The sequence below is a fragment of the Vitis vinifera genome, chromosome 12 (genome assembly GCF_030704535.1).
Source record: "Vitis vinifera cultivar Pinot Noir 40024 chromosome 12, ASM3070453v1".
Classification (NCBI taxonomy): domain Eukaryota; kingdom Viridiplantae; phylum Streptophyta; class Magnoliopsida; order Vitales; family Vitaceae; genus Vitis; species Vitis vinifera.
The window spans coordinates 6,381,349-6,407,766 of NC_081816.1; the positions used below are offsets into that span (position 1 = coordinate 6,381,349).

At 35.5% G+C, this 26,418-nt stretch overlaps 2 protein-coding genes across 3 annotated transcripts; one reads left to right on the forward strand and one right to left on the reverse strand.

Moving 5' to 3' along the window:
- Window positions 1-1,801: 1,801 nt before the first annotated feature.
- Window positions 1,802-12,159, reverse strand: LOC100248310 (E3 ubiquitin-protein ligase COP1). The gene is made up of 13 exons (XM_002271379.5): window positions 11,559-12,159; window positions 10,585-10,662; window positions 9,716-9,871; window positions 9,006-9,362; window positions 8,214-8,371; window positions 8,039-8,104; window positions 6,436-6,514; window positions 5,486-5,641; window positions 4,941-5,039; window positions 3,734-3,838; window positions 3,011-3,190; window positions 2,410-2,520; window positions 1,802-2,205 (listed from the first exon to the last, which is right to left on the reverse strand). Exons 1-13 carry the CDS (start codon window positions 11,871-11,873, stop codon window positions 2,035-2,037), a joined length of 2,031 nt encoding a protein of 676 aa, XP_002271415.1. The 5' UTR covers window positions 11,874-12,159; the 3' UTR covers window positions 1,802-2,034.
- A 4,552-nt stretch (window positions 12,160-16,711) lies between these two features.
- Window positions 16,712-26,126, forward strand: LOC100243183 (protein argonaute 16). Of its 2 annotated transcripts, XM_010658941.3 has the most exons (23): window positions 16,712-16,843; window positions 18,895-19,132; window positions 19,211-19,416; window positions 19,512-19,730; window positions 19,814-19,950; window positions 20,047-20,144; window positions 20,229-20,326; window positions 20,418-20,589; window positions 20,685-20,801; window positions 20,928-21,035; window positions 21,148-21,210; window positions 21,369-21,482; window positions 21,598-21,763; window positions 21,832-21,944; window positions 22,042-22,179; window positions 22,283-22,413; window positions 22,544-22,609; window positions 24,440-24,503; window positions 24,903-25,014; window positions 25,097-25,170; window positions 25,315-25,409; window positions 25,498-25,529; window positions 25,633-26,126. In XM_010658941.3, the coding sequence occupies exons 2-23, from the start codon at window positions 18,917-18,919 to the stop codon at window positions 25,806-25,808; spliced, it is 2,715 nt and encodes a 904-aa protein (XP_010657243.1). In that variant the 5' UTR covers window positions 16,712-16,843; window positions 18,895-18,916; the 3' UTR covers window positions 25,809-26,126. The 2 variants fall into 2 exon arrangements, 1 of the variants encoding a protein (XP_010657243.1); XR_009467029.1 differs by lacking the exons at window positions 24,440-24,503; window positions 25,315-25,409; window positions 25,498-25,529; window positions 25,633-26,126.
- Window positions 26,127-26,418: the final 292 nt, after the last annotated feature.

Consider the following 26,418-nt stretch of genomic DNA (forward strand, 5'->3'; position numbering starts at 1 on the left):
AGGTAGATGACACCCAAGACAAGGATAGCAACCCAACATTGAACTACTGAAATTAAACCACACTGTGGCCATGGAGAGGAGAAAATTTATTCTTCCAGAATCCCAAGAAAACAAACTCTCATTATCCATCCTGTCCCTGCCTTCTTAGAAAATGACACATCAACCCCATTTATTTCGAATACATCCAATTATACCCTCAGTCTGCCTCCCAGCCTGTGTATAAATAGGTGCACCACCCTTCCTCATCTATCATGGCACTGTTACAGAAAATGTGGACCTCAGCAGCCATGCTCTCCAAAGCTTGGTCCTCACCAGCCCTCTGGGTCGTAAGACTCCTAACCATGGCTCATTTGGTTGATGAACCAGTGGTGGTCATGGTCATAGCCACTGTTGCTCATCAACTGGGTCAGGAGTGCAAGTTGAAAGGACGAAGGGTGTGATAGAGGGTAAGGCGATATCTCTCCTGAGCTTAGTCTTCTTACATTCGTTTTTTCTTTCTTTGAACTCCACGAAGGCCGTTCAAGTTTTCTTGACCTTGCAAGTCCGAGGAATCATTGACATGGGTCATGGCCGCTCTCTACACCCGTCATTAAGACTCAAGTGGAATGAGTCCGTGGAAGTTCTTCTTTCTCATCCCTCCTGAGCTGCTCTCTTTTACTTTAACATGTTATTTATTACATTAAATATTTGCTTTTCCCTCTGGCTTGGGAATATGGCATAGAGATGTAACGAAAGGAAATGGTTAATCTTTCATCATGGGTTTGCAGTATGTTGTATTGTTGTTGTGTATCATTTCAGAAAGCTTCTGATATAGTTTTTCTTTCAGCCTCTCCAAATGTACAAAAAGTGTACAACCTAAAGAAAAAAAACAGATGCATTTAACATTTGGGATACGATTGTACCGAGATGTATGAAGATAAACAATATACGAGGGTTTTAGGGTTTGAAGATAAGAGGTTATATGAAAAGTTACTGAAGAGCGATGCTAAAGTTTTTTAAGAGAAAAAATAATTTATAGTGCATATTGGCATGTTAATGGAATTTGTAAGGACAGCAATTTAGAAGATGACCTATTTTTTTGTTCTAATTTTAGGTTATGTTTGGTTCCGGAAAAGTATCAAGAAAAGAAAAAAAAATACAAAAGAAAATAGTTTCCTCTTGGTTTCACTATAATTTTTTTTAAAAAAATAAAATATAATTAAAATTAATTAAAAATTTATACATTTTAAATTTAATATTTTTCATATGAAAGAGTTAAAAGTGGTTCAACAAATTTTAAATAATATATAGTAATAATCTATTAACTTTAAATATAATTTTTTTTCCTCTATTTTCCTTTCCATACATTTTCCATCAAAATTTTAGAAAATAGCATAGAAGGAAACTGAGGAGCAGGACAAGTTTGAGGGAAGTAATGTGGGATGAGAGAGTAAATTGATGTGAGATGGGAAAATGAGGCTCAAAGCTGAAAAAAAGAGAAGTTTTGGAGACAACATTCTGGATTGTACAAAGCAATGAATTCGGAGGAAGGTTACATTCTATTACAATTGTTGCCAACCCAGTGATGGCGGACAGACTTCATATCTAAAACTCAAAACTTGGGTAGGAACTGATCAGAAAAACAGAACGAATCATTTTATGCCTTTGGTTGAGTCTTCCCTCCAGCAAGCCTCCTGACTTGATTGCACCTACCCCTGTGAGGATTGTTAATAAAGTGCAAATACAATAAATTGGCGTCTGGAAACTTTCAGTATCTTCAATGAATGATTCATATCTGCTCATGCACAGTTAAAACACAATATTAAACATCTGAAAACTTCAGTTTCATGAATGCTTGTATTCATATATGTATCTGTCCGTGAATAGTGAAATTTACAGAATTAGTCTTTTCAGTCCAAACAAAACCTACCAATTTCGGAACTTCAATAATATATACAAAATAACAACCATCAAGTTGAACAATGTGGCCATGGATGATTCCCATTTGATTTCTTTGCTTATTTCATATTCTCATTTTTCTGAGAATTTCACAATTCAAGCAGAGAGCGTTAACACTTTGATTGTTCCTTGGCTGTTAGCAGTCAACATTGTAGGGCTATCACTCTTCCAGCACACAGCACTGATGAAGTAAGGTCCTACATCATCATCCAGATCATCTACATCTGGTGAACCAAATTTATGCCATGTTACAGGTTTGGAAATTTCCTGCGAGTGAATCCCCAAAATTGAGTTAGAGTGCGTTTGGAAGTGATTCTAAAAAGCATTTCTAGCATTTCTAACATTTGAATGATGAAAATTTTCAAGTATTAAAAATAGTAAAAGCGTTTCCTAGAATTACTATCAAATGGATTCTTAGTATAATAGTAAAATGCATGAAAATTGGCTGTTTTAAGATCAGGTACTACTAACCTTATGGTAGACGAAGACGTCGTTTGTTTCACTGCCACAAGAAATATATTCACTGTTTACAGAGAGGCCCACGAAGTTCTTCTCATTAGTGTGTCCTCTGAAGGTGCGAACCTAAGAACACCCCTTGGAATGAGTTTTAATTTCTTGAAAATAATAATTCAAAAGTTGGAATAGAGAAGTCTCAAAATGAAGTTACTGAATTGGGAAAAAGTAATAATAACTAAAAAAATTTATAAAAAAAAGTGAAGTGAGGTTCAACTCCGCCTCTCTTGTAGCCCCCTCCAACCACTCATAGCACATTACACCATTGATTGTGTGGAAAATGCATTATCGTGGGAAGAAAGAGAGGCTAAATTACTAAAAGTTGTCTTTGAATGAAATGATGGGAACTGTTTCTTAAGGTGCCAACTACCATGGAGTTTTCATTATTTAGGGACATGAAAAAATGAAAGCCCCAACTCTCTCAACTCAGCCTAGTAACACGCTCTGGCCTCAGATGAAGACTTCTCATTCTTAGGAAACCTAAGTTATGAAAGCATAATGTGGTTAAAAGCCATAATTGTAAGAAGAAACCAAAAAACTATATCTAGACTTTACTTACTGGCAAATTTTCCTTCACATCCCACAACCTCAATGTGCTGTCTGTAGAAGCAGAAGCGAGCTCATTGTTTGACAAGAATTTCACATATGAAACAGCTTTCTTATGCCCACTAAAGATATGAAGTGGATGGCTGGTGTTTCTCAAATCATAATAGTGGATGTGATGGTCTGCAGAACCAACCTGTAAATTGTCAAAGGAATTTGAGCCACTGGATAAAGGCCGTGCATGGTTGTAATTGTAATAATGGCAATTTGATTACCATAGAAATTTCATAATATGAGGTTGATTACTTCAAGCCTGATTATTCAAAAACGGCATGTTGAAAATAAAAGTTGAAGCACTTTTCATCATTTTGACAAGTTTAGAATAGTCATGAACAAAACACATGCCTTGTGTTGCAGACTGATTGGAGTTCCCAGTAATATTCCCATGATCCACACCAAACAAATCCAAAAATGGATTTCATAGAGCATGATTCAAATACGTGGGAATGTGCACATGCAAGTGCAAGCACACAAAGACATCTTGCACCATCTCTTTGGACCCAAACTATGGTCTTTCAAGAGTAGAAACGTGATGGTGCACCTAATTGTTTCAGCACTCAGCAGTGCAGGAAAACCACTAAACTGTGGCCTCACAAAGTTGTCAGGTTTAGACAGGAATATATGCAAAACAGGTTTACAGCTACATTAATAAAAGAATATGTATGGAATAGGAGCATACCGCAATATAAATGCTAGATCCAGGATTATACTTGACACAACATATATTTGCTTTCATGTCAATGTTAAGAACGCTAGCCTCCTGGTTTGTGCACCAAACTTTGACCTGTTTATTACATACATTAAGTTCATAACAGATACAAACTATGGTTAGTTTAGCATGTCAAACCAATATGGAGTCCCCAGTACCCTGATTATAATGAACTTCAAATAGGAACAAGAACCATAAAATTTTCTACTCAATTGCAAACAGAGGAAGGCAACACATGGAACCGAAATGTGCTAAAAACCAAGTGCATTGTAAATGGCCAGCTAAACATCATCTTCTCCCAGCTAAGCATCATGATTTAAACAGTCAGCGAAACAAGTTGTAAAGCAAATAGCCCACATCATTCATGAAATGCTTTTCTTCAGATCATTCCATGAACTATGACACACCAGGGCAAAACAACTCAAAAGGAGGAGGAAGTGGAGGAGGTGGAATGGGGCACATATGAGTAAATGCAGGCATTGTTGCCCATCAGTGAAGCTAACCCTTGGTGAGGCCCACACCAAGTACTAGCTAAATAGTGCATTCCAAACCATGGTTGTCACTAATTCAGGTAGTGTTGCCTATAAGCTTGCCTTGGTACACACAATACCAAGAATTGGCTAAAAGGCGGACCATGGTTGCCAGTACAGAACTTTTACTATTGTGCATGTGACAATGAACTGAGGTATTACATTGTCTGTAACACAAACACAGTGCTCCCTTATATCTCTTTTCAGTTATAATATATTATCATGCATTGATTACCCAGAAAAGATATTACATTTGCCTATCAAATTATTTTAAAATGTAAGTAATTAGGAATTACTTTTTCTGCATAATATCAATGCAGGACTAAAGCATGATCCGGGTTTCTAGGTTCACAAGGAAAGTGGCTTAGTAACCAAAGTCCATTGGCTAAACTCTGTTCTCCACTGAGTCAACCCTATGCTCGAGTGTCAAATGCATCATCAGGTTAGGAATTTCTGACAAAGGGTTAAGCAAAAATTTGCAAGATTGAAGCTTCACGCTTTCCTAGAGAGCTCATGGAAATAATAGATGCATAATCTCTCCATGTATCCATTTCATTTTTCTATTTTAGCAATTAAACATGGTATCTTAGATCACTTAAGCAATCAAGATAGATTTGGTTTAAAGTATACTAAGTGTTCTGCAATACCTTACAATCATCACTGCCAGATACAAGCCTTGAGGGTTCTGTGCGTGAAAAATCAACACTCCATGCCCGTTTTTCATGCTCTTCATATTCCATCACACTCTGATAAAAAACATTTATTAGCATATATATATATATATATATATATACAAGGACAAATCTATAGTCAGTGGCGAGCCCAGAATTTTTCATTCAAAGGACCTAAGTAGAAACATTAATTATTTAGATGCTAAAGCCAAATATACCACAAAATTTGGGGTAAAGTAAAAAAAATTTCTCAAGGGCTAACATTATAAAATACATGTTTTCTTAAGGAGTTTTAAACATTATTTAATTTTTAGAGCCCATGAGAAGCATTCCATAATATGATCATATTTTTGGAGGGAAACCATAAATTACCTATCTTAATGGGGAGACTTCCAAATTATGGGGGCATTATGGCTCCTGCCTGACCCTGGGACTGCCACTGACTATATAGCAAATATGAATATAAGATATATACCAAGACTGTATAAGTAATACAACTCAAGCTATATGATTCTTATTACCTGTCGAGTATTTACATCCCAGACAGTTACTATTCCCTCATAATCACTACTAGCTATATGATTCTTAGTACACTTGTTCCAACTCAAGCAACTAAGTTTGGATCGAGTGGACATCTCCACAACAGGACAGTGCATTTCTGCACGTTCATTCACAACCTGGAAAGTGAGAGAAAAGGCAACAATCAACAAACCAGCGGTAGACAAAATTATTTTACTATAATAATCAGTTATTGTGACCATATGACCAAGCTAAGCAAACAAGAGAGAAGGATTTCCCCATGAAAATAATATTCTACTGTTTAGACAGTGGAACGGGGAGTCATTGGATCTTCTACTTTTGCATTACAAGAATTGCCTCACTGTCATGGTCACTGTTGCTATAGCAGGTGGGGACATGTTGATGTTCCCCAGGTATGTTTCAAGAATGTTTCAAAAGGAAAGCTTGTTGATAGAAGAAACAAGGATGTGGGTGGCAACTCTAAAATGTTTGATGTGGACTAGGTGGAAAGGGAGGTATAGGAGAACCCTTAAGGATTTGGAGCTATTCCTGTGCAAGCTACAGTATGAATTCTGCTATACTCTGTATTTTTGTGCCTTTAGTTGTGGAGCAGTAGCAAGCTAAAGTGTGGTTTTCTTGTTTCTATGAATCATGTAATGTGTGGTTCAAACTTTTGGGCATTCATTTTTTCTTTTTATGGTTTTTTTCATGTAGACATTTCAGATACCTTGCTTGACCCCCTGTTTTGGTGCTAATGCATTTCTAGTTTACTTATCAAAGAAAGGTTTGTCATCATTTACACAAGCATCACCACTTCCATGAGAGATTTGGAAAAGTTTGTCATTATTCTCCTGTCAAACACCTCTTTGTAACAGTCTCTTTTCAGTGATAAAGAAGCAACACAAATGTGTCACAAACACCATGTTACAAGGTGTTGAGAATAATAACCTACCGAAGAGAAGTCGAAAACCTTTATGCGCCTTGAAACTCCAGCAGTAGCAAACAACTCATCATCACAGTCAAATTCTATGCTGAAATAAGGCATGAGCAATGACAAGTTCAGTAATTTAATAATCACACAATACCAGATAACAAACACACACACACACATACAAACAACTTAGATGGTGTTTGTTAATTTACCTTAACAAAAATAACAATCTAGATCTGACTTTGCTCATAAGCTAAATTACAAACATTGCATGATGCATCGTGTCCCATGCTAGGACCCACCCTTTCATCCATCCAACTGTAGGATTTACAGCACACGTAGCTCCAATAGCATGTTTCCAAATCATTAACCAATATTTTTCCTCAGAAATAAATAATAGAATCAACCAGCTGCATTGCTACATGAATCCTATTTTAGCATTCTACCCAATCTACTCTAATAAGGGTCCCATCTTCTATTATTGTAGGCATGTTTTACTTAACTTCTAGAAGCCAAAATTGTATCCTTGCAACATCTTTAACTGACAAAATAACTCATTTTTTCCCTTAACCCATACACCAAAAGATACCAATCACAAGGGATGGAATTTATTTGTCCAATCAATTTTGTATGACCCAGATTAAACCAAGTTTGAGCATCCCCAAATATTGAGTTGCGCCCAAGTGTTCACATTCAGTTTCAAATCCAGGTCTGTTAATTTAGAAAAAGAAAATTTTTCTAATCACCTTAAATGTGTATAGTATGTAAATTTAAAAAGTTACTCAAGTTTACTTCCATTAACAGCCAAAAGAGAGAAGACATTAACAATAAAAAAAATGTAATTCTATAACTACACACTGCTATAATTAGATATATCAAGACCAAATTACAGCTGGCGTAAGAAAGTGTTAACTTATGTGGAAATCATACTTTGCCAAGCCATCACAAGATTAGATTTCTGTTTCATGCATGTCACACTAATATCTCTATCATATTGATTGGATATAGATACTCATCTGATCCATAACCTAATATTTCTTTAATAGAAAAATGAATATTATAAATGAAACTGTAATTTGAAGAATTGTCCAGATGCATTTCAGTATCCAATCCAACTTGTTATTTGGTATCCATAACAAGCATGAAATACACATCCAATATGATGGTGGACTTGAAAAACATTTATCCTATGTGAAGTTAGGGTTGGTGGAAAGATAATACTTTGAGAACTAATAATGGCACATGCTTAACACATGCAGCTTTGTGTGAACCAAATGCTGGGGGGCTTGGGGCCAGGGCAGGGGTAGAGGGAGGGAAGAGACATTTAATAAAGAAAATGAATGAACTAATTGGATGAGAAAACAAATTCTTTTCCTGCCAATGTATTAACTAAATCATGGCTTTTCTTTTTAAGCTTATTAAAAAAATCACAATTTTTTTGAGAGAAGGGAATCCAAAAATTACCACTTCTTTGTAGTTTCATTTTACAATTGCACCAAGACAGATTAAAATTTTGATGCACAATTATGTCATCTGAGCAATCTTTTCCAGTAGAACAACTCAACTCATAGTCCCAAATTCTGAACCTTAAGGAGCAAGCAGAATATGCAAGACATCATCTCACCTTGATACAATATTGGCGGAGTGAAAAAGATCCCCATGCCTGAGTTCAGCAATGACCTTCAGTCGACTGTTCCATATGAACAAAAAAGTGCAGATAAAGCTGAAGGTAAGGAAAACAAAAGCATCGAAACATAGCTAAAGCCAGAAAATTTTCTATCAAATGAACCAAGGATGACCTGTACTGTGAGAAGGTGGTCAACACAGATTGAAAATCTGCAAGACCTGCACTATAACCCTCCCTGTGTATAACATTGGTATTCCTTTCATCCTGCTTATGTGGTTTGTTCACCAACTGCCGTCGCTTTTGCAGGTAACACTGTTGGAGGTCATTGAACTGCAGGCAGACATGGAATGAGAATGATCCAGACTAGCAAAAAACGAGAAAGTAAGATTTCACAGCAGTTTTTCGAGGTTTTGTCTTCCCATGTAGTCTCCATGCTGTGGATATATACCTATGCATGCATCAGGGCAGCAGGTATTTTGACCAAATTTATCTAGAAATATCCTATGTCTGACCAGAAGTTTCTGCTATTGTATACCAAGAACAGTTCGGAACATGAATCCTGAATGCATGAAAACAAAAGATTTGTGGGGCAAACCCAAGCAGTTGGGATAGTGCTTTGATGAGCCAAGTCTACCAAGAACAGTTTATCAAAGGCAAATCAGCACATAGGGAGTCTACAAAGCGGGCATTGAGACCTCATCCTTTATCTGTATGGCCCAACCAGAGATGTGAGGATCAATGTCTTGGACAGAACATGCCAAAATATGGTTTAATCCATGATACATCCTAAACCCCTGATCAGCACAAGGTGAACAAGCAGGCAATAGGCAGTTGGCTGATCAGTCCCAGCCATCAAGTAACATTGCACTTCTCAAATGACTAGAAATGACAGTCTGACAGAACAACTGTAAGAGAAAAATCAACCAATGGTATTTCAGCAAACACAACCTGGAAAGATACTAACCTGAGAATGGATGCGTTTTTTTCTTACTACAGCCACCCCTGGTTGATTAATGCATTGTGAATCCAACCCAGTCAAGGCATCCTTTCTGTGGAGGCTTTGAGAGCTTGCTTGACCCCTTCCATCTAATTGCTTATTTTGCAAATTTCCTGAAGCCATCCCTCCTTGTATTTTCCGAGAACTGGAGACAAGACCACTGCTGCTCTTACCAACTAATGAAGTCCTCGGTTTTGTTGCCATAGGATCATCTACATGCATCCGCAGTTTTACTGAGTACCTGTCCCTCACCCGGTACAACTCTATTCTATGTCTCTCTACAACATTTATGTCCTCCTTGACATACTGGAGATCATTTTGTGTCTACAGAAAGGGGAAAAATGAAATCCATCAACCTAATTATAAATCCATGTTCAAAGTTTCAACAAAGACAGTTTTCAGAAAAGTAATCCTAAAGCAGGTCAGGATTAGATCAGAAGCACATTTGCAGGAACCCAGGGCAAACAATTCCATTAGGTCCATGAGAAGATCAATGGAACAATCAATAATCATATGCTATGTGGAGTAAGAGAAGCTAACTCTTCCATATTTCAATAGGTGGATCTCACAAGTTACGACATATATTTGATACCAAATAAATAAATAAAAATCACTTAGTCCAATTAAACAAGAGGAAAAAGTTATTCGATGAAAGTGGAGAATTTAACGAAACATACCTCATTTAGCTCATCAACTTTTTGCATCTTTAAACTATTTAAGAACTCCATCAGAATTTTCATATTTCTCTCTGCTTCATCTTGCTCCATTTTCCTTTTCTTCTCGGTAAGTACAGATAATAAGGTGTCTAGCTCCTTAACTGACACTTCACATCCCTGTCTAAGGATCACAAGAAAGCATCACATTTCTAATTCTTTATATGTTTGAATGGATACATTCTTCATTGCATTTGCATAAGAAATCAAAAGGTGGACTAAGGCAGCAATAGGGATAAAATGGACAAACACTCTTATAATTATATGGATTTATTTTAGACTCATCCTATTTTACAGTATCACACATCTTACATAGCTCCCTCAAGTCATAAAAAAGAATGAACTCTTGTTAAAACTCAATAAAGGACTAATGGTCGAGTGTTTGTCTTGGAGACATACGTAGTGTCCCTCCCAAGGTGATTCAATTCTCAATGGGAAGATCAATTTCATTAGAACATCCATAGACAGACCATGGGTTGCATTGATGGAAACTAGGCAATACTATAGTAGCCAGGTTGAAAATGACCCACCAAAAAGGTCACTTTCAAGTTTACATCTTAAGCAGATCATAGAGCTGATGATGATTCAACTCATTGGCCAATAGGATGCCAGAATGAACTATGAGTAACAGAATACAAGAAACAAAAACAAAATCAAACGTAAATAAGAAGAACAAACACAGGATCAAGCTGTAGAATCACAATAAAGAATGATTGTTATTATTACTGTATAATCAATTACTAAAACTTTTTATGAGAAGAATTTGGACATGAGTATGCAAATGAAAATACAAAAGGATAATAAAAAATATTATAGTATGAATAATAACCGACCTGTTCTAATGAATGATGAAATTGTTCCACAGGAGATGCGGTTTTTGATATTTGCTGAGCAGAAGTTTTCTTCAATAGCTACAAATGTGGTACAGAGAAACCGTATAACAATAAGCTGCATTTTCAAGTAAAACACCTCGAGATATAAATCATGTTTAGATAATATTATCAAATTTACAAATAGCTTAATAATTTCCCATGCTACAAACAGAAGTAAAAATATAACTAGTACTTGCAGCCTTCTACAAGCAATGTTGAACCAAAAAGAAAATAAATAAGCAGAATGATTGAAACGCATGCAAGGAAGCTACTGAATTTGAGGTTTAAGAGTTGAATTTAGAGTCAGTTGACCAACAAATCAGCTGGCCAAATTATGAAAAGAATCCCCCCTTCTTTTTTCCAAACTTATGCTAGAATATAATGAATTGAAATGAAGCCCCAAATTAAGTAGCAATGGACGCTTGCATTAAATAATCGAAGGTGTTAGTTGAGTCAATTAAATAGATTAAATCCAGCCCAAGTCCATGACATTTTCATCCATCAAGCTCAAATGCATGCTACAAAAACCACCAATTCTTATGGTATATAAATCACAAAATCTGATTTTAGATGTGAATTTTTATTGAATCAGAATGCTCTGTTCGATTCCTGACAACCAAGGCAAACAAAAGAAATTAAAATCTTACTTTTTTCTTTAATAACAACTGCAACAAAACTGAGGCCAATTCAACTATTTGACTCAACTAAGGTGATAGTTTCCATTTCTCTAAAAACAAAACTGAAGCCAAAATCGAAATTAAACTCAAGATTTCAATATGAACAAATAACCAGCAATAAACAACAGAAGTAACTTATGGAATAACACAGAACATAGTATTTTTCCTACTTTCATTTTCAATAATTTTCTATTCTTTTTATCAGTTTTCTCAGCAACCAAACAGAATCCGTTGCCAAATCAACAAAAACTCACCGACCTTATCGAGAAGACGATTAGGGAAAAGCTGATTATTAGTGAGGTAAACGCCACAACAAGGACAATCGCTCTTGTTCTGAAGGTGAGTGATGATACACATGTAACAGAAACTGTGACCACAAGCCGTGAGAAACGCATCCTTGATTATTTGCATGCAAATAGGGCAGAGCGAGTCTTTATCCATGTTGGAGACCCCAACCTCTTCCGCCGTCTCTTCATCTGCCGATCCGGTGGCCTCAGTCGGAGCTACGGAGGTTGAGGGAGTCATCACTGGCTTCACTAAAGGCACCAGAGCACCCGTTGAAACCTCCTCCATCTCTCTCAAGCCTGTGAGCTTTGAATTTCCAGATATTTCGCAATAGCAAGATGAACACTCCTCTCTCTCTCTCTTCTTTCACAACAGAAGTAACGAAATCGTTGCTAGTTATAGACTTACAGTCTTGCAGAGATGCGGTCTCTCTCTAGATTGGAGCTCAAACGCTTCGGGATTTGCAAGTCACAGAGACGCAGTGTGAGAGATATGGCCCACTGAGACCCATTTGGAGTACACCGACTACCAACGGGCCGAGTCGGAACGGACGGGGCCACCATCCGAACCCACCCCGATGGCTTACCCGGTTACCCCTATTCTCATCGGGTCGTTTTTATTTTAAAAGGTTTTAGTTATATTAAAAATAAATATAATTTATAAATAAATAAATATAATAATTTTTATAAGAAATAACTTTTCATTAATTTTTTTTATACTGGATTTGTTAAGGCAACCCGAAAAAGAACCCCGAAGTTCATGCAATTCAATATATTGAAACAAGGTTAAGAAATCTTAATTGTTCATTCCATTTATTTTTTTTTAAATCAAACCTTATTTTTCATCTTATTCATATTATGAGTTGACTCAATTTATGAAAATTGAGAAAGAATTGAAGTTGAATAGAACTTTTATAGAATTGAAATTTTAATTTTTCTGTAAGGTCGTAATAAGGATTGAAATAATATCTCAGTCTCCTTTCTACCTTTTAGTTCGGTATTCTTCATTAAATAATCTTCTTCTTCCTCCATTTTCATAAACTAAGTCAACTCATAATACCAGTAAGATGAAAAATAGGGTGTGGTTTTAAAAAATAAAGGGAATTAAAGCAAGACACTTATGATTTATTTTCACTCTAATACTATGAATTGCATGAAAGTTCATTTTCGGAGCTCAAAATTATAATGAAAGAAAGACACCATGAAACTTGCTCTACTTTTTCCCTCGTATTGGCTTCCCACTCTCATGTTGGCTGCTCATTATTTGCATTTTCTTCCTTGAAGGGTAACGAATGGGATTGAAGGGTAAGAAATTGGCATGCAAAGTAAATGTGGGGTGAAAGAAAAATGCATTGAAGGATAGTTTTTTCGAAATGGGTCGCTTTTTAGGATATTAAAAGTGGAAGGTTAGATTTGTAATTCTACGGTGATTTTGTCCTTTTTGATCGATCTACCCTAGTTTATAATCCTAGTTCTTTTCTATATGCATTTATTTTGGTCAATATTATTTTTGTTCCACCGCCTCTTAAAGGTTATCACCAACTCAACAAGTACTTTTATCACTAACATCTAATTAATATTAATTATTTTATATGCATCACCTTTCGTTTAACAAAATTTTATTCTTCAACCACTTAAATGTTTGAAAAAAAATATTTTTACATGTTCATTAGAAAATATATGTTAAATAAGTAGCAATATTTTCATATTTTAAACAATATCATGTGATTCCAAAATATTTATTATTTTATATACTGTTCCGTTTTGAGTTCTCAAAATTTAGAAAAACTTATCGAAAATAGTCGATTAGGTTGATTTGACCAAGAAAAGCATGAGAGTCTTTCGACAGTGCTTGGGTGTTTGGGCTGAGTTACGTAAAGACCGACTACCTATCGATAGTAGACTACTAAGATTTGTAAGCACCCTCACTGCACACTTTTTATATCTCTATCTCCATTATCGGTTGCATGCTCTAATTCTCTCGCTCTCAAATAGTGATAACAATATAGGTATTATTTTTTCACTCAATTACATGCTATCTTTGACCTACAAGTATTAAAATTTTAATTATTTTTAAAATATTTTTATATTTTTATTTATTTTTTCTAAAATCCTCCACCATAACAGATCTTCCCATCAAAGCTTTGGAATAAAAATGACACCAGAGCTAGGTCTCTACTTGTAAATGACTATCAAACCCCTACACTAATTACTTTTAAATAGTATTATTGATGACGCTTTAAAATAGAGCGATTATTTTATTTCAAATGTGCTCTAGTTCCAACATAATTTGCTTTATTAGGTTTTAACGATCCTAATCGTGTTCAACTTTCTTAAGCATCAAAAGGCATAGTAAGATAAGAATGTATTAGTAATGATAGTCTAATTATCAATGTTAAGAAAAAAGTGAGTAGTAAAACATTTGAATTGAACAATGCAACAATGTAATGTTTAAAAGATAAATAGTGCAGTGTTGGAATAGTGACCAATGCAAATATACTATCATTATTATGCTTTAATGTTCAAAATTTCAAAATCTTTTAAAAACTTGTTGATTTATTTCAGGAAAAACACGCGAAAGTGCATTAATATGTTAGTGTTATTATAGGATTGAGACGGTCCACTAAAACAACACAAGGTGCTATATCATTGATATGAAAGAACAATGTAGATGAGACAAATTTGTATATGTTTATTTAAGATCTAGTGAATTTGATTATATTGGTTGTTGATATGATTTAAAACATGCAGTTTGAATTCACAATTATATTCTTATAAGTACAACTTGGACTAGTTGATCTAACACAACTTAAACCTAACTCAATGTTTTGGTAGATATGAACAATCATTTTTATATTATGATTGGGCTTGGATTCAATTTTTCAACTCAAACTCAATTTGGATTGAACTTAAACTAAACTTTGGATAATCTAAGTTTTGCCCGAATTTGAAATAATATTTTTATAACGAATATCATTATATATAATAATATTTATTTTTCTAGATTTTTTAAATATCAAATTATGATTATATCATAACTTTTTCAGACGGATAAATAAATTTATTTTTACTTTTTTTTTCAACCATTTTGAAATTTAATTATATTGAATTTTTAAATTTTGATATAATTACCTATAAAAAAGGTTTTTGAAAAACATTGTGCATTGATTTTGAATCATGCATCCCCATGAATCAAATTCAACCCAAGTTTAGAAAAAGAGGTTGAATTGGATTTACAAACCTCAGGTTAAACATTGACTTAGGGGGTGTTTGGTAAATTTAATACATAGCTTGAGTTGATTTTAAGTTAAATTATATTTAAATTATTAATTTAAAACTTATTATTTAATTCTTACTTTAAGTTTTAAGGTAGTTTGGTAAAATTAACTTAAAATATATTATAAATCATCAAATTGATATATTTATTTTCATACATCATAATTAAGGCAAAGGGGGTTGAGTAATAATAAAGGTCATGAAATAGTAAAAGATATTGTGAATATAATTAAGGTAAATGAAGATAAAAAAAGTAAAACAAAAATGTAAACTTAAAAATAATTTAATTATTTTTACTTATTATGTAAAATTATTATTTTTATTTTAAATCATATTATTAAGTTATTTTATTAAATATACTTAATTTATTTACTTATTTAAATTTAATCATTAAATCACTTTAAGTTATTAAATTGATTTATTAAACACCCCTTATATTAAATTCAGGTTAATTGTTTATTACATCATATTCGACAAGTTAGCTATTAAGTCAAACCATATGTTGAAATCACAACCTATGTTTGTAGGGGCTTCCCTGTGTGACCACATGGCATGCCACTTTTGCTCCATGTGACATCCTTCTATCTCTGCCCGGATGAGCATAACCAGATTGAAATGTCCAATCTGGCCTATGAGTATCAATAGTCGGTTACATTGTGTTCCTTTAAGACTGCACGATGCATTACGAATAGGTTTCATGTCCCACTCCCACGAGCAATTATTCTCCTCATGCCAAAAGTACTCTCGATGGAATGTCACCTTATCTCCGCAGGCGACTTACTACACACTGTACCATACTGCCTGCAGACTGAGGTGACAAGTGAACCATCAAGTCATCCCCACTAGCAATTCCTGTCAGCTGCCTAAAGGGTGATGATTGCTCTATCATTAACTGTGTTGTCATCATGACTGCGAAAGTCAAGAAGTCATCTCAGCATAGATATGATACTGTTTCAAACACTATAAAAGCCCTCCTCCAGCCGAAAATCAAGGTATGTGCGCAATACAGACTCCTCCTTTAGCTCAAAAAAGGGGGCAATATCTCGAATTGACATTAATTACCTGACTTGGGCTTTGGAGGGTGTGTCTGGATAACCCGTCCAGATATCTTTTGCAGGGAAGAAGGGAGAAGCACCGTTGGCTAGGCTTCAACAATATTGTTGGCAAGAGTGATTATAGGATTAGTTTATCCCAATTTCCACTCACCAAATATAACACCAAACTCAATTGTTTATTTATTTGCATGTAGCTCGTAAGCATTTGAACAAGCATTCAAAGAGTGTTTGAGGGTTTACAATACTCTCAAACGAAGACGTCAATTTGCTTGTACGAGCAGGCTAATATGGCTCAAAACGGCAAAGCAAGCAGCCCAAATTCACGACGCTATGATCCGCAAGAAGAGATACTGGCGAATCGGGAAGGACCGAATCGCAACGGAATCAAAAAGGTTACATCACTTCAAGCAGTTATACAATGCCATCCCCACAGGCACAGATGACAAGTGAAGCTCAATCGCAATGCTACAGCCGCAACATCATCTAAAATCCGCTTCAGTTGAACTTTGAGCATACATGGCGTGATACGTGGCGTGTTGTCACGCGCCTTCGTTTAAGTTGCCAACTGTTTCGCTAGCGGATGATGTCGTACCAGCAGATTGAGAACAGCAAATCGAAAAGTAGTACCCTGCGTCGCGGCCCATTTGCGTACTCTACGATGACCCAATTGTTAGTCCCTCAGGAGGTTCATCCGTGTTGATCAGTGTTATTGATTAGATCTACGGCACAGATTGAATAATCCAATTGCACACTATCTTGCTTTATAAAGCACACCAGTATTTCCAAAAATTTGAACTTCACTATAAATTCTAGTTATAGAGTTTCTCCCTCCTCTCTCTTACGGGTCTGCAGAGCAATCGCTCCATGCTCGTTCCGGGTTCCCGCTCTACAAAAACCCTAGAAAAGCGTATCCCGGGTTTTTCCTTTGGTGAGATTCAGATAATTCCGCGTCTGTTTCATGTTTCTGGAGATTTTTTCTCGATCATTCAAGATCGGTCTTGTGTATCGCTTGGAGACGTCTTTTTTTTTTTTTATAAATATTTTTACTATGTTTTTTTGCTTTGTTTGTCGGTTGATTGGACAACGATACTGCCATCTGTGATGTATCTCATGTCTATCTTTGCTGCATTGTTCTCTGTAGTTGTGATTCAGATCGTTTTGTATGTATAATTCTGTATCTATTTTGTTTGGCGCCATCGCTGTTCTTATGCGTTGTTTCGATTTTGGCTTTTTTTTTTCCTCTGATACGCTTATCGATCCAAGCGCATAGTGTTTTGTTGCTATTCGGAATTTGTTTTAATTGTTGTTGTTGTTGTTGCCGTCGATGTATTTGTTCTATAGAATCTATACTGCCAATGGCCCGGTTGTTTTTAGTTTGTTTATCTCTGGTTGAATTTATTATCCATTTTTTTATACGAAATTATCTGTTTTCAAATCCAAGGACATTTTTCTGCAGTGTAATCCAGTTGAAAACCTGGCATCTCCCTTTTCACTGTTTGTATTAAATTTAGCTTGCTTGAAGTGTTTATTATTCTTTTATACTTCCATTACTATGTTTTATGTATGGGTAATTTGTTTCCATTTCCATTTCCATGGATCTGTTTCTTAGTTACTTGCTGCTATTCGAAATCATTTCACATTGTTTTAGTCAATGCTGATAATTAATTTAATATCCACTCATTTATTTGTATAGTCTTCCTCTATGGGCCTTACCGGTGGTGTATTTTACTTTCTTTTTTTTTTGTATTTATATTGATTTTTTCCAAATGTTTTGGAGGTTTAATCCTTTTAGAATGTAATTTATTATGGTATGATGTGATTTCTGCTTCTGAGGCAAGGTGCCATCTATCTCATAGGATATAGTTTGTCCCTTCTTACTGACCTGTGTTTCTCTTAAATGTTTTTTTTTTCTTAGAATTTGTTGACTTCATTGCAAAGAGTGTTAGGAGTATGCTTTATTCCCTTGGAACTTATGCAATTATTATATGGTTGATTCAATTGGAAAATAAATTATGGTGGTACAGAAGTATATTTCCCATTTATCAAGGTGTTTGTAATGCTCATATCAAAAAGAGGGAAGATGTTTTTAATGTACATTCAGAAGGTGATTCAAGTCTTTGTGGGCTTGCTCATGTCAAGCTGTTGGGTTCAGAGTTTTTATATGTGAAGTTGTTAGGTTCAGAGTTTTCATTACATAATTTGCCTAGCATTTTCCTGTGGACATTGTGAACCTAGCATTTTCTTGGGCATGTACCTTATCCATTGACAAGGAAAAAGAAAGGAAAAAGAAAAAAAAAATCATACTCTTCAAATTAGCTTACCGCATAGTCACTGAAATTGACGAAAATTGTTCTCCCTGGAGGATTTTAAGGTGGGTTATCAAACTTTTCATGGCAATTCTTTGCTATCAGAATCTTACACTCACAAAACCTTTCTGCCTTTATATTAGCTGAATAACCATTTCTCTAGCTGTTTCCACTGATTCCTTGGGGTTTAGAGATCACTGCTGGTCATTGTGGTGGGTATTTTCTGCCTTTCTTTTCCATGTGGTTTGAGATGTTCTCATCTTAAAGGATGAAAAGAATCATAAGACTTATTTGAATATCCAATCGATACCATCACTAAATCAGTAGTTTTCCGTCTTGTGTGCTCCTTTGATGCTGTTAATTGGCTTAGTTTTGTTGGGAATTACTCATTTTCCGTCACTTATTCATATATCCTATTTTTTCATTTTTTAATTTACATATGATGGTTTCCTTCTTAATTTCTTATTCCAAAGAATGATTTTCTGCATTCTGTTTGTTATTTTCTTCCCTAGTTGGTATCACATTAGGTTTCTATCAATTTAAGTGACTATTTTCACTTCACCAGCTTCATATGACTGGTTGGGTACTCTGTGCTTGAAGTTGTTTTATGTGGTTTTCTGAGTTGATTATCAGTCCTCTTTAACCCAATGGTTCTTTACCTTTGTTGTATCAGGTTCTATTGTTTCAATTGTAAAATGGAGAAAACAGGTATTGAGGAAGCAAGTGGGACACCACCTTTGCCCCCATCACCAAGTATACCCCCAAATGTCAAGCCAGAGCAAGTGGGCCCTCCTAAGCGTTCTGTTATTAGTAGGAGGGGTGTTGGTACTGCTGGGCGGCGCATATCTCTGCTCACGAACCACTTCAAAGTTTCTATGAATATTTCAGATGCAATGTTTTACCAGTACAGTGTATGTTTACTTTGTGTATCATGACCTTTTTTATGGAGTTCATAATAGTTTTGACATTAATGCTGTTATCGTGTGCAGGTTTCTATTACTTCAGAGGATAAGAGAGTGGTTGATGGCAAGGGAATTGGGAGAAAAGTGATCGATCGACTTTACCTAACATACTCTTCTGAACTTGCTGGGAAGAAATTTGCATACGATGGAGAGAAAAGTTTGTACACAGTGGGCCCTCTGCCACAAAACAACTTTGAGTTCACAGTCGTGGTTGAGGAGTTGCTTGCAAGAAGGCATGTCCTCTGTCCAATGTTCATGTTCTCTCTGGTTTTAGTTTGAAATTCATTTCATTCTAAAGACTGACTTCACATTCTCCTTGGTGTGGCAGTGCTAATGGTAGCCCTGGTGCAAATGGAAGTCCCAGTGGCAATGGCAAGCGACCAAAGTGTTCTTTTCGATCGAAAACTTTCAAGGTGGCAATCAGCTATGCTGCCAAAATACCTTTAAAATCTATTGTTCTTGCCCTCAAAGGAAGTGAGGTTGATAATAACGCTCAGGATGCATTGAGAGTGCTTGACATTATATTGAGACAGCAAGCAGCTAACAGGTGCATTCATCGCTCTGTTTTTGTCTTTCATGATTTCTATTGCTATTAGGTCTTACTTTTTCAACTATGGCTGCTGAATACAGGGGCTGCCTTTTGGTAAGGCAGTCATTCTTTCATGATGATTCGAGGCACTTTACTGATGTGGGGGGAGGAGTAACAGGCTGTCGGGGTTTCCATTCTAGTTTCCGTACAACTCAGGGTGGTTTGTCACTGAATATGGGTATTACTTGTTATCACATTGTTTTTCTAATCTATAAATTGATACTTTTTTGCTGCACTTGTTCGTTACTAATATAACCTTCCTTTCTCTGGGCAGATGTATCTACAACTATGATCCTAACTCCTGGACCTGTGATTGATTTTCTGCTAGCTAACCAGAATATACGGGATCCTCGCCATATCAACTGGGAAAAGGCAACGAACTTTTGAACTGCACTCTTGTGTTTCATTGTTGATGTTTTTTTGTCAATTGAGTGTCAATTTTTTGAATACCTATAGGCTAAAAAGATGCTGAAAAATATGAGGATTAAGACAAAGCACAGCAACATGGAATTCAAAATCACTGGCCTAAGTGAGAAGCCCTGTAATCTGCAACAGTATGAATTTTGTTATTTTCATTATATTTTTTTTAAAAGACTTTTCTGTGCTTTCTACCTGAGAATCTTCTCCATCTTTTGTTTCTCCTAGTTTTCCTCTGAAAATGAGAAACAGCGATGATGCAAATGATGAAGATCAGACTGTGGAGATTACTGTCTATGAATATTTTACTAAACACCGTGGCATAGAACTATCCATTTCTGCTTACATGCCATGCCTTAATGTTGGAAAGCCAAAACGACCCAACTATCTACCCCTGGAGGTTTGCAAATCCTTGTTCTTGATATAATGTTTTATTCACTAGATTATTTTGTGCTTTGCTTTCCTCTAATTTTTTTTTCCGTTGTTGTATTCCAGCTTTGTTTGCTAGTTTCACTCCAACGATATACAAAGGCATTGTCTATCATGCAGAGATCAACTTTAGTTGAAAAGTCAAGGCAAAAGCCTCAGGATCGAATACGAACTGTGACTGATGTAAGTTTCATTACTACATGAATCCATAATTCATTTGCTTTGCTTGGTGCAATTTCTTTGCTCACTAAATGTCTTTTGGATAAAAAGAACAAAAGGAATGATTCTTTGCTCACTAAATATTTCTAGGCTGTGAGAAACTACCAATATGATGAGGATCCTGTGCTTTCTGCATGCGGTATTTCTATTGACAGACAATTGACTCAAGTTGATGGTCGTGTCCTTGAGGCACCAAAGGTACATATTGATTATCTTAGGTTGATGTTGAGGCTGATGAGGGGAAGTCACTACCTTTGTTCGCTGGCCTACCATCATGCTCAAATAATGTTTTTCTTCTTGTAATTTATAGTTGAAGGTTGGTAATAGTGAAGATTGCATCCCTCGTAATGGAAGATGGAACTTCAATCACAAGGTTTGGACATATTGCCTTGATAGTTGTAAAGATGTACACATCCATAAGTTGGCATAGGGAGCAGTAGATGGTTCTCTTTTGCCTTTGGTTTGGATATCTTAAAAGTTGGATTATCTGATTTAGCAGTTGTTGATGCTCTTTTCCCCCTTCTTTTTCAGAAACTTTTAACCCCTGTTCGAATTGAACGCTGGGCAGTTGTGAACTTTTCCGCTCGCTGTGATACCAGCCATCTTTCCCGGGAGCTTATTAACTGTGGAAGGAATAAGGGCATTGTAGGTGTCTCTTCATGATGACTCATATTTCAGGTCTTGCTGTTTTGTTTTTTATCAACATTTATCTGCTTATGTGTATTTTATTTTCAACTTTTATTTTTCTTTTCTAATGTAGCTTATTGAACGCCCTCATACACTAATTGAGGAAGATCCACAATCTAGAAGAGCTAGCCCTGTTGCAAGAGTGGAGAAGATGTTTGAAATAGTAAGGGCAAAGCTTCCAGGTCCTCCTGAATTTCTTCTGTGTGTCTTGCCGGAGAAGAAAAATTCTGAAATTTATGGTATGTCTGTATATTGTTTCTTAGATTTACTTTCTTTGCAGTCATCTAATAAGTTTTATATTGTGAAGGACCTTGGAAGAAGAGAAGTCTTAGTGATTTTGGAATTGTCACGCAATGCATTTCCCCTACTAAAATCAATGACCAGTACCTCACAAATGTACTTCTTAAAATCAATACCAAGGTATATGTGGGGATTAAAAGTCACCAAATTTTCACATGTTTTCTTGTCTTGTTTATGTCCTGCTATTGCTGATTCTTATTATTTGTTTCTTATATAGCTTGGAGGAACAAATTCTTTGTTGGCAATAGAGCACACTTCTCGTATCCCCTTGATTAAAGATACTCCTACAATGATTTTGGGGATGGACGTCTCTCATGGGTCTCCTGGTCAAGCAGATGTCCCATCCATAGCTGCAGTAATCCTTTTCTTATAATTTCCTAGTTTCATCTGGATAATTCAGTTTTTTGCATGGTGCTTAACAGCAATGCTCTATTGCTTCAATGTTCTTGAAATTTAAGGTTGTTGGCTCTCGATGTTGGCCACTGATCTCAAGGTATAGAGCATCAGTAAGAACACAGTCACCTAAGGTTGAGATGATTGATGCTTTATACAAGCCTTTGGCAAATGGGAATGATGATGGAATGATCAGGTATTTCTGTATGAAACATTTTCATGCTAAAACTAGTGGCAATCCTGTAATTTGTTTACTTTATTAGATTTTTGGGCTTCAAATGATTGGATATATACTGCTTGAAAAATGTTTATTCCTTGCATTGCAGGGAGCTGCTTGTGGACTTCTTTCAAACCAGCAATGGACGCAAACCAGCGCAGATTGTTATATTCAGGTATCACTTGATTTTGTTTGTAATTTTTTTTTTTTTTTAATATTGATCTTTTCAATCATGGAAAAATGTTTTAGATGGCTAAAAATTTAAATATTTCTAGAGTCAAAATACTTCTTGCCCTTTTGTTGGGTTGAATAAGCTTGCAATCCGTTTACATTATGTTATATTATTGGAAAGTTCTGTAAAGCATAAAATATAATACGTCCTTTTAGTGGGTTGAGTAAAACAGCTTGTGATATGTTTACATTATGTTATATTATTGGAAAGTTTTGTAAAGCATAAAATATAATACAGTATGTATTATTTATTTGAAGTGTCAATATTAATTTTGTATCGATTAGGGTATAATGGAGTTTGTATTGATTGTTGTTCATGTTGTGCATTCTTCTTCCGATGTTTAATGCTTAAAAAGATTTGACTTCTCTGTTTTAGTCAATCTTTAAGAAGGAGCATTAGTCATTTATTTTTATTTGACACTGGCTTCAAAGTGAAACCTTGGTTTCCCCATGTGAACCCCTCTTCAATTATTTATAGTAGTAGTGAAGTTCAAGTTAGATGCAAATCTATCCAAAAAACATTTGAATTTTCTGTTTTAGTCAAAAGCAGGAGCATTGGTCATTTTTTGATTTGACACTGGCTTCAAAGTGAAACCTTGGTTTCCCCATGCAAACCCCTTGAATTATTTATAGTAGTAGTGAAGTTCAAGTTAGATATGCAAATCTATCCAAATAAGTCCTGTCTGTCGAGAAGCTATACTAGTACTATTAAGCTGCAATGTTTTGATACAAACACAGAAAAATGAGGATGTCTATGATGGGGGTGTAGGCCCATCATCATTAATGCAGCTTCCTTTCAGATCAATTGGTTAAACCCTATGTTGCATGGCTTCAGGTGCGGATATTGGGTGTGTGTGTGTCTAATTGTTTGATCCTACAAATATTAGGATATAAAGACTCAGCTAAAAGGGATTTTGATAATGGGTGCTGACCCTTGGATACAACAATATAGATACATATATACATACATTATACATACATACATACATACATACACATATATATACATATACACACACGCATAGATATCAATTTGAAATCATTAGAAACCAAAAATATCCTCAATAAAACATTCCTCTTTTTCTCTTTTATCCCCAGATATTCTTATAGAAGTTCAGCCTTCTTCCCTTTTTTTTTTTAAATGTAACTACTGCTGAGGAAGTTGAAAGTGAAAAAAAAGAAAAAGAAATCAATTAAAATCTTCCATATCTGAAAGCAAAATAAGAGTATTTAGTAAGGATTCCAATCCATGTCATAATTATGGTGTCGCAACTGTGCCGGATGAAATTTGAGAATCCGAATGTCACAGGTTAGACCCATCTATTTTATTAGAGAAAATAGAATCAAGGGCATTTGGGAGGTACTATGCAGAGGCTTAATCAGGCATCATCCATGAAATGACATTTCTTCTGATAATATATTTTAAATAATGAAATATTTTGTGGCATTTGATGGATGGGACAGTTCTCAATCTCCGGTCAACTTGATATTTGGCATGCATGATAAGCATGGAAGGAATACGAGATCCAATGCTAGGCTGCAAAACATGTTTTGCACACAAAATTGTGTGATATAGATTGCTTCAATTTTAATTTGATATCTTAACTATCTGATTTAGATGGGTGGTTTTCATTGTTTTGTCAAACATTAAGTTTATGTTATTTAGCAAACTATGGATACTTGTAGTTTTGGTCCTGTTTTTCTTCATATTTTTTCTTTTTTGGCAATGTAGACTGGTTCCTTGTTTCAGTTTGTGTTTTGGTTTTGTTCTTAGGGATGGAGTGAGTGAATCACAGTTTAATCAAGTTTTGAACATTGAGCTGGAGCAAATCATGAAGGTTCTCCTTACATTTATGAATTTATGATTTTGTTTTGTTTCTAAATACTGTGTTCAATCTACTCTCGTAATTCTTCAGGAAAAACTAGATTCACTTTAATTTTAAGGATGGTCTTACAGCCTGTACACTCACATATGGCATGTGGATCCCAGCCAATTTCATGATGGTCTGGACCCTAGCATTATGTTTTGGTCCGCAATCCTTTCAAATGAATGTAACCATCCACTAACATCTTTTTAATCTGTACAATCTGATCATAACATCAAACCTCTCCTAAGGAACTTGAGTAGTGCCACATATTCCTCCTCATGCCCCATCCCTTCTCAGTTTTTAATATTTATTTTTATTTTTTATTTATGATGTTTTTTAATGCAGTCCTTTTACCTTTTATTACCACAGGCCTATCAGCATCTTGGGGAGGTTGATTTTCCCAAGTTCACAGTGATTGTGGCTCAAAAGAATCATCACACAAAACTATTTCAAGCTGGTGCCCCTGAAAATGTTCCACCTGGTATGCAACTTGCTAATTTTATATTTAGATTTTTCTGAATGCTGGATGTTCTTGGCTTATCTGATCTCTCTCTCTCTTATAGGGACAGTAGTGGATACAAAAATTGTGCATCCAAGAAATTATGATTTCTACATGTGCGCTCATGCAGGGATGATTGTGAGTCCTCATCTTATTCTAGTACATGTTTTACGCTGTTTCAGATGTATGCATACATACAAATACACATGTTGTAATATTGGCTATGTTTTCCTTCATTCCCAACTCAAGGTTCTATCCTTTTTGTTTTTAATTTCAATAAAGGGAACATCTCGCCCAGCACATTATCATGTCTTGCTTGATGAGATTAGCTTCTCTCCTGATGACTTGCAACATCTTATCCACTCCCTATCATATGTGTAAGCCTTCTCTCCAAATTATTTCTCTTCTGGGGTTGCACTTGAATGTTCCAAGTGGAATTATTAATTTCTCTTTTGCTTAACTCAGGTACCAAAGGAGCACAACCGCCATCTCAATTGGTAATTTTATCATATTCCCCGTTTGCTGATTTTTTCCCTAAGAAAATTAGTTTTGTTGTTTCGCAAAATAACCTTACATCTTATCATGTTTCTTCCTTTTCAGTGGCACCCGTTTGCTATGCTCACCTTGCTGCCCAACAGATGGGGCAGTTTATTAAGTTTGATGATCTATCTGAAACTTCTTCAGCGAAGAGAGCCATCACAACAGAAGAGAGCGTCCCCGTTCCGGAGCTCCCCAGGTTGCATGAGAATGTCCGAGGTTCCATGTTCTTCTGTTGAGTGGTGGATAAGGTGGATAACTTCCAGTCTCCGTAAATATTTTGGTGTTTTGTTTATCTTTCCAATACTGGGTAATGGCCAGCCAGTAGGGAAATCAGAAATGATATACATGTAGTTAAGCAACCCCAAGTTTTGAATGAGGTGGGTTGAATAGAGAAATGATAGGTAAACAAACAGATTCAAATGCGATTTCTAGGTCTGATTTTGACAGTCTTACATTTTTCATGTGAAACTGGTTTTGGGTAGTTGTCACCCACAGGCCACCCAGTTTGGGTTCTCAAAAATTTCTCTGTCAAATCTTTACGCCTATTTTGATCATTTGTTTGATGTCCTTTACCTGCCGTGCACTCATTAAAAAAAAGAAAAAAAGAAAGGAAAATTAATGATCTTATCAAGAATTTTCTCCACTTGATGGCATTATCTTCTGCAACATGTTCCCATTGTTCTTCACACATTATCAAATCCTCTATTGTCAGCTCTTCCCAGGATTTACGGTAAATGGATACACTTCAATGATCCAATTCCTGTGTTACAACTAGAAGCTTTTGATTTACTTGATGTGTTTGCTTATCATTGGATGCTGTAGATTATAGTTGATATGATTCTGTTG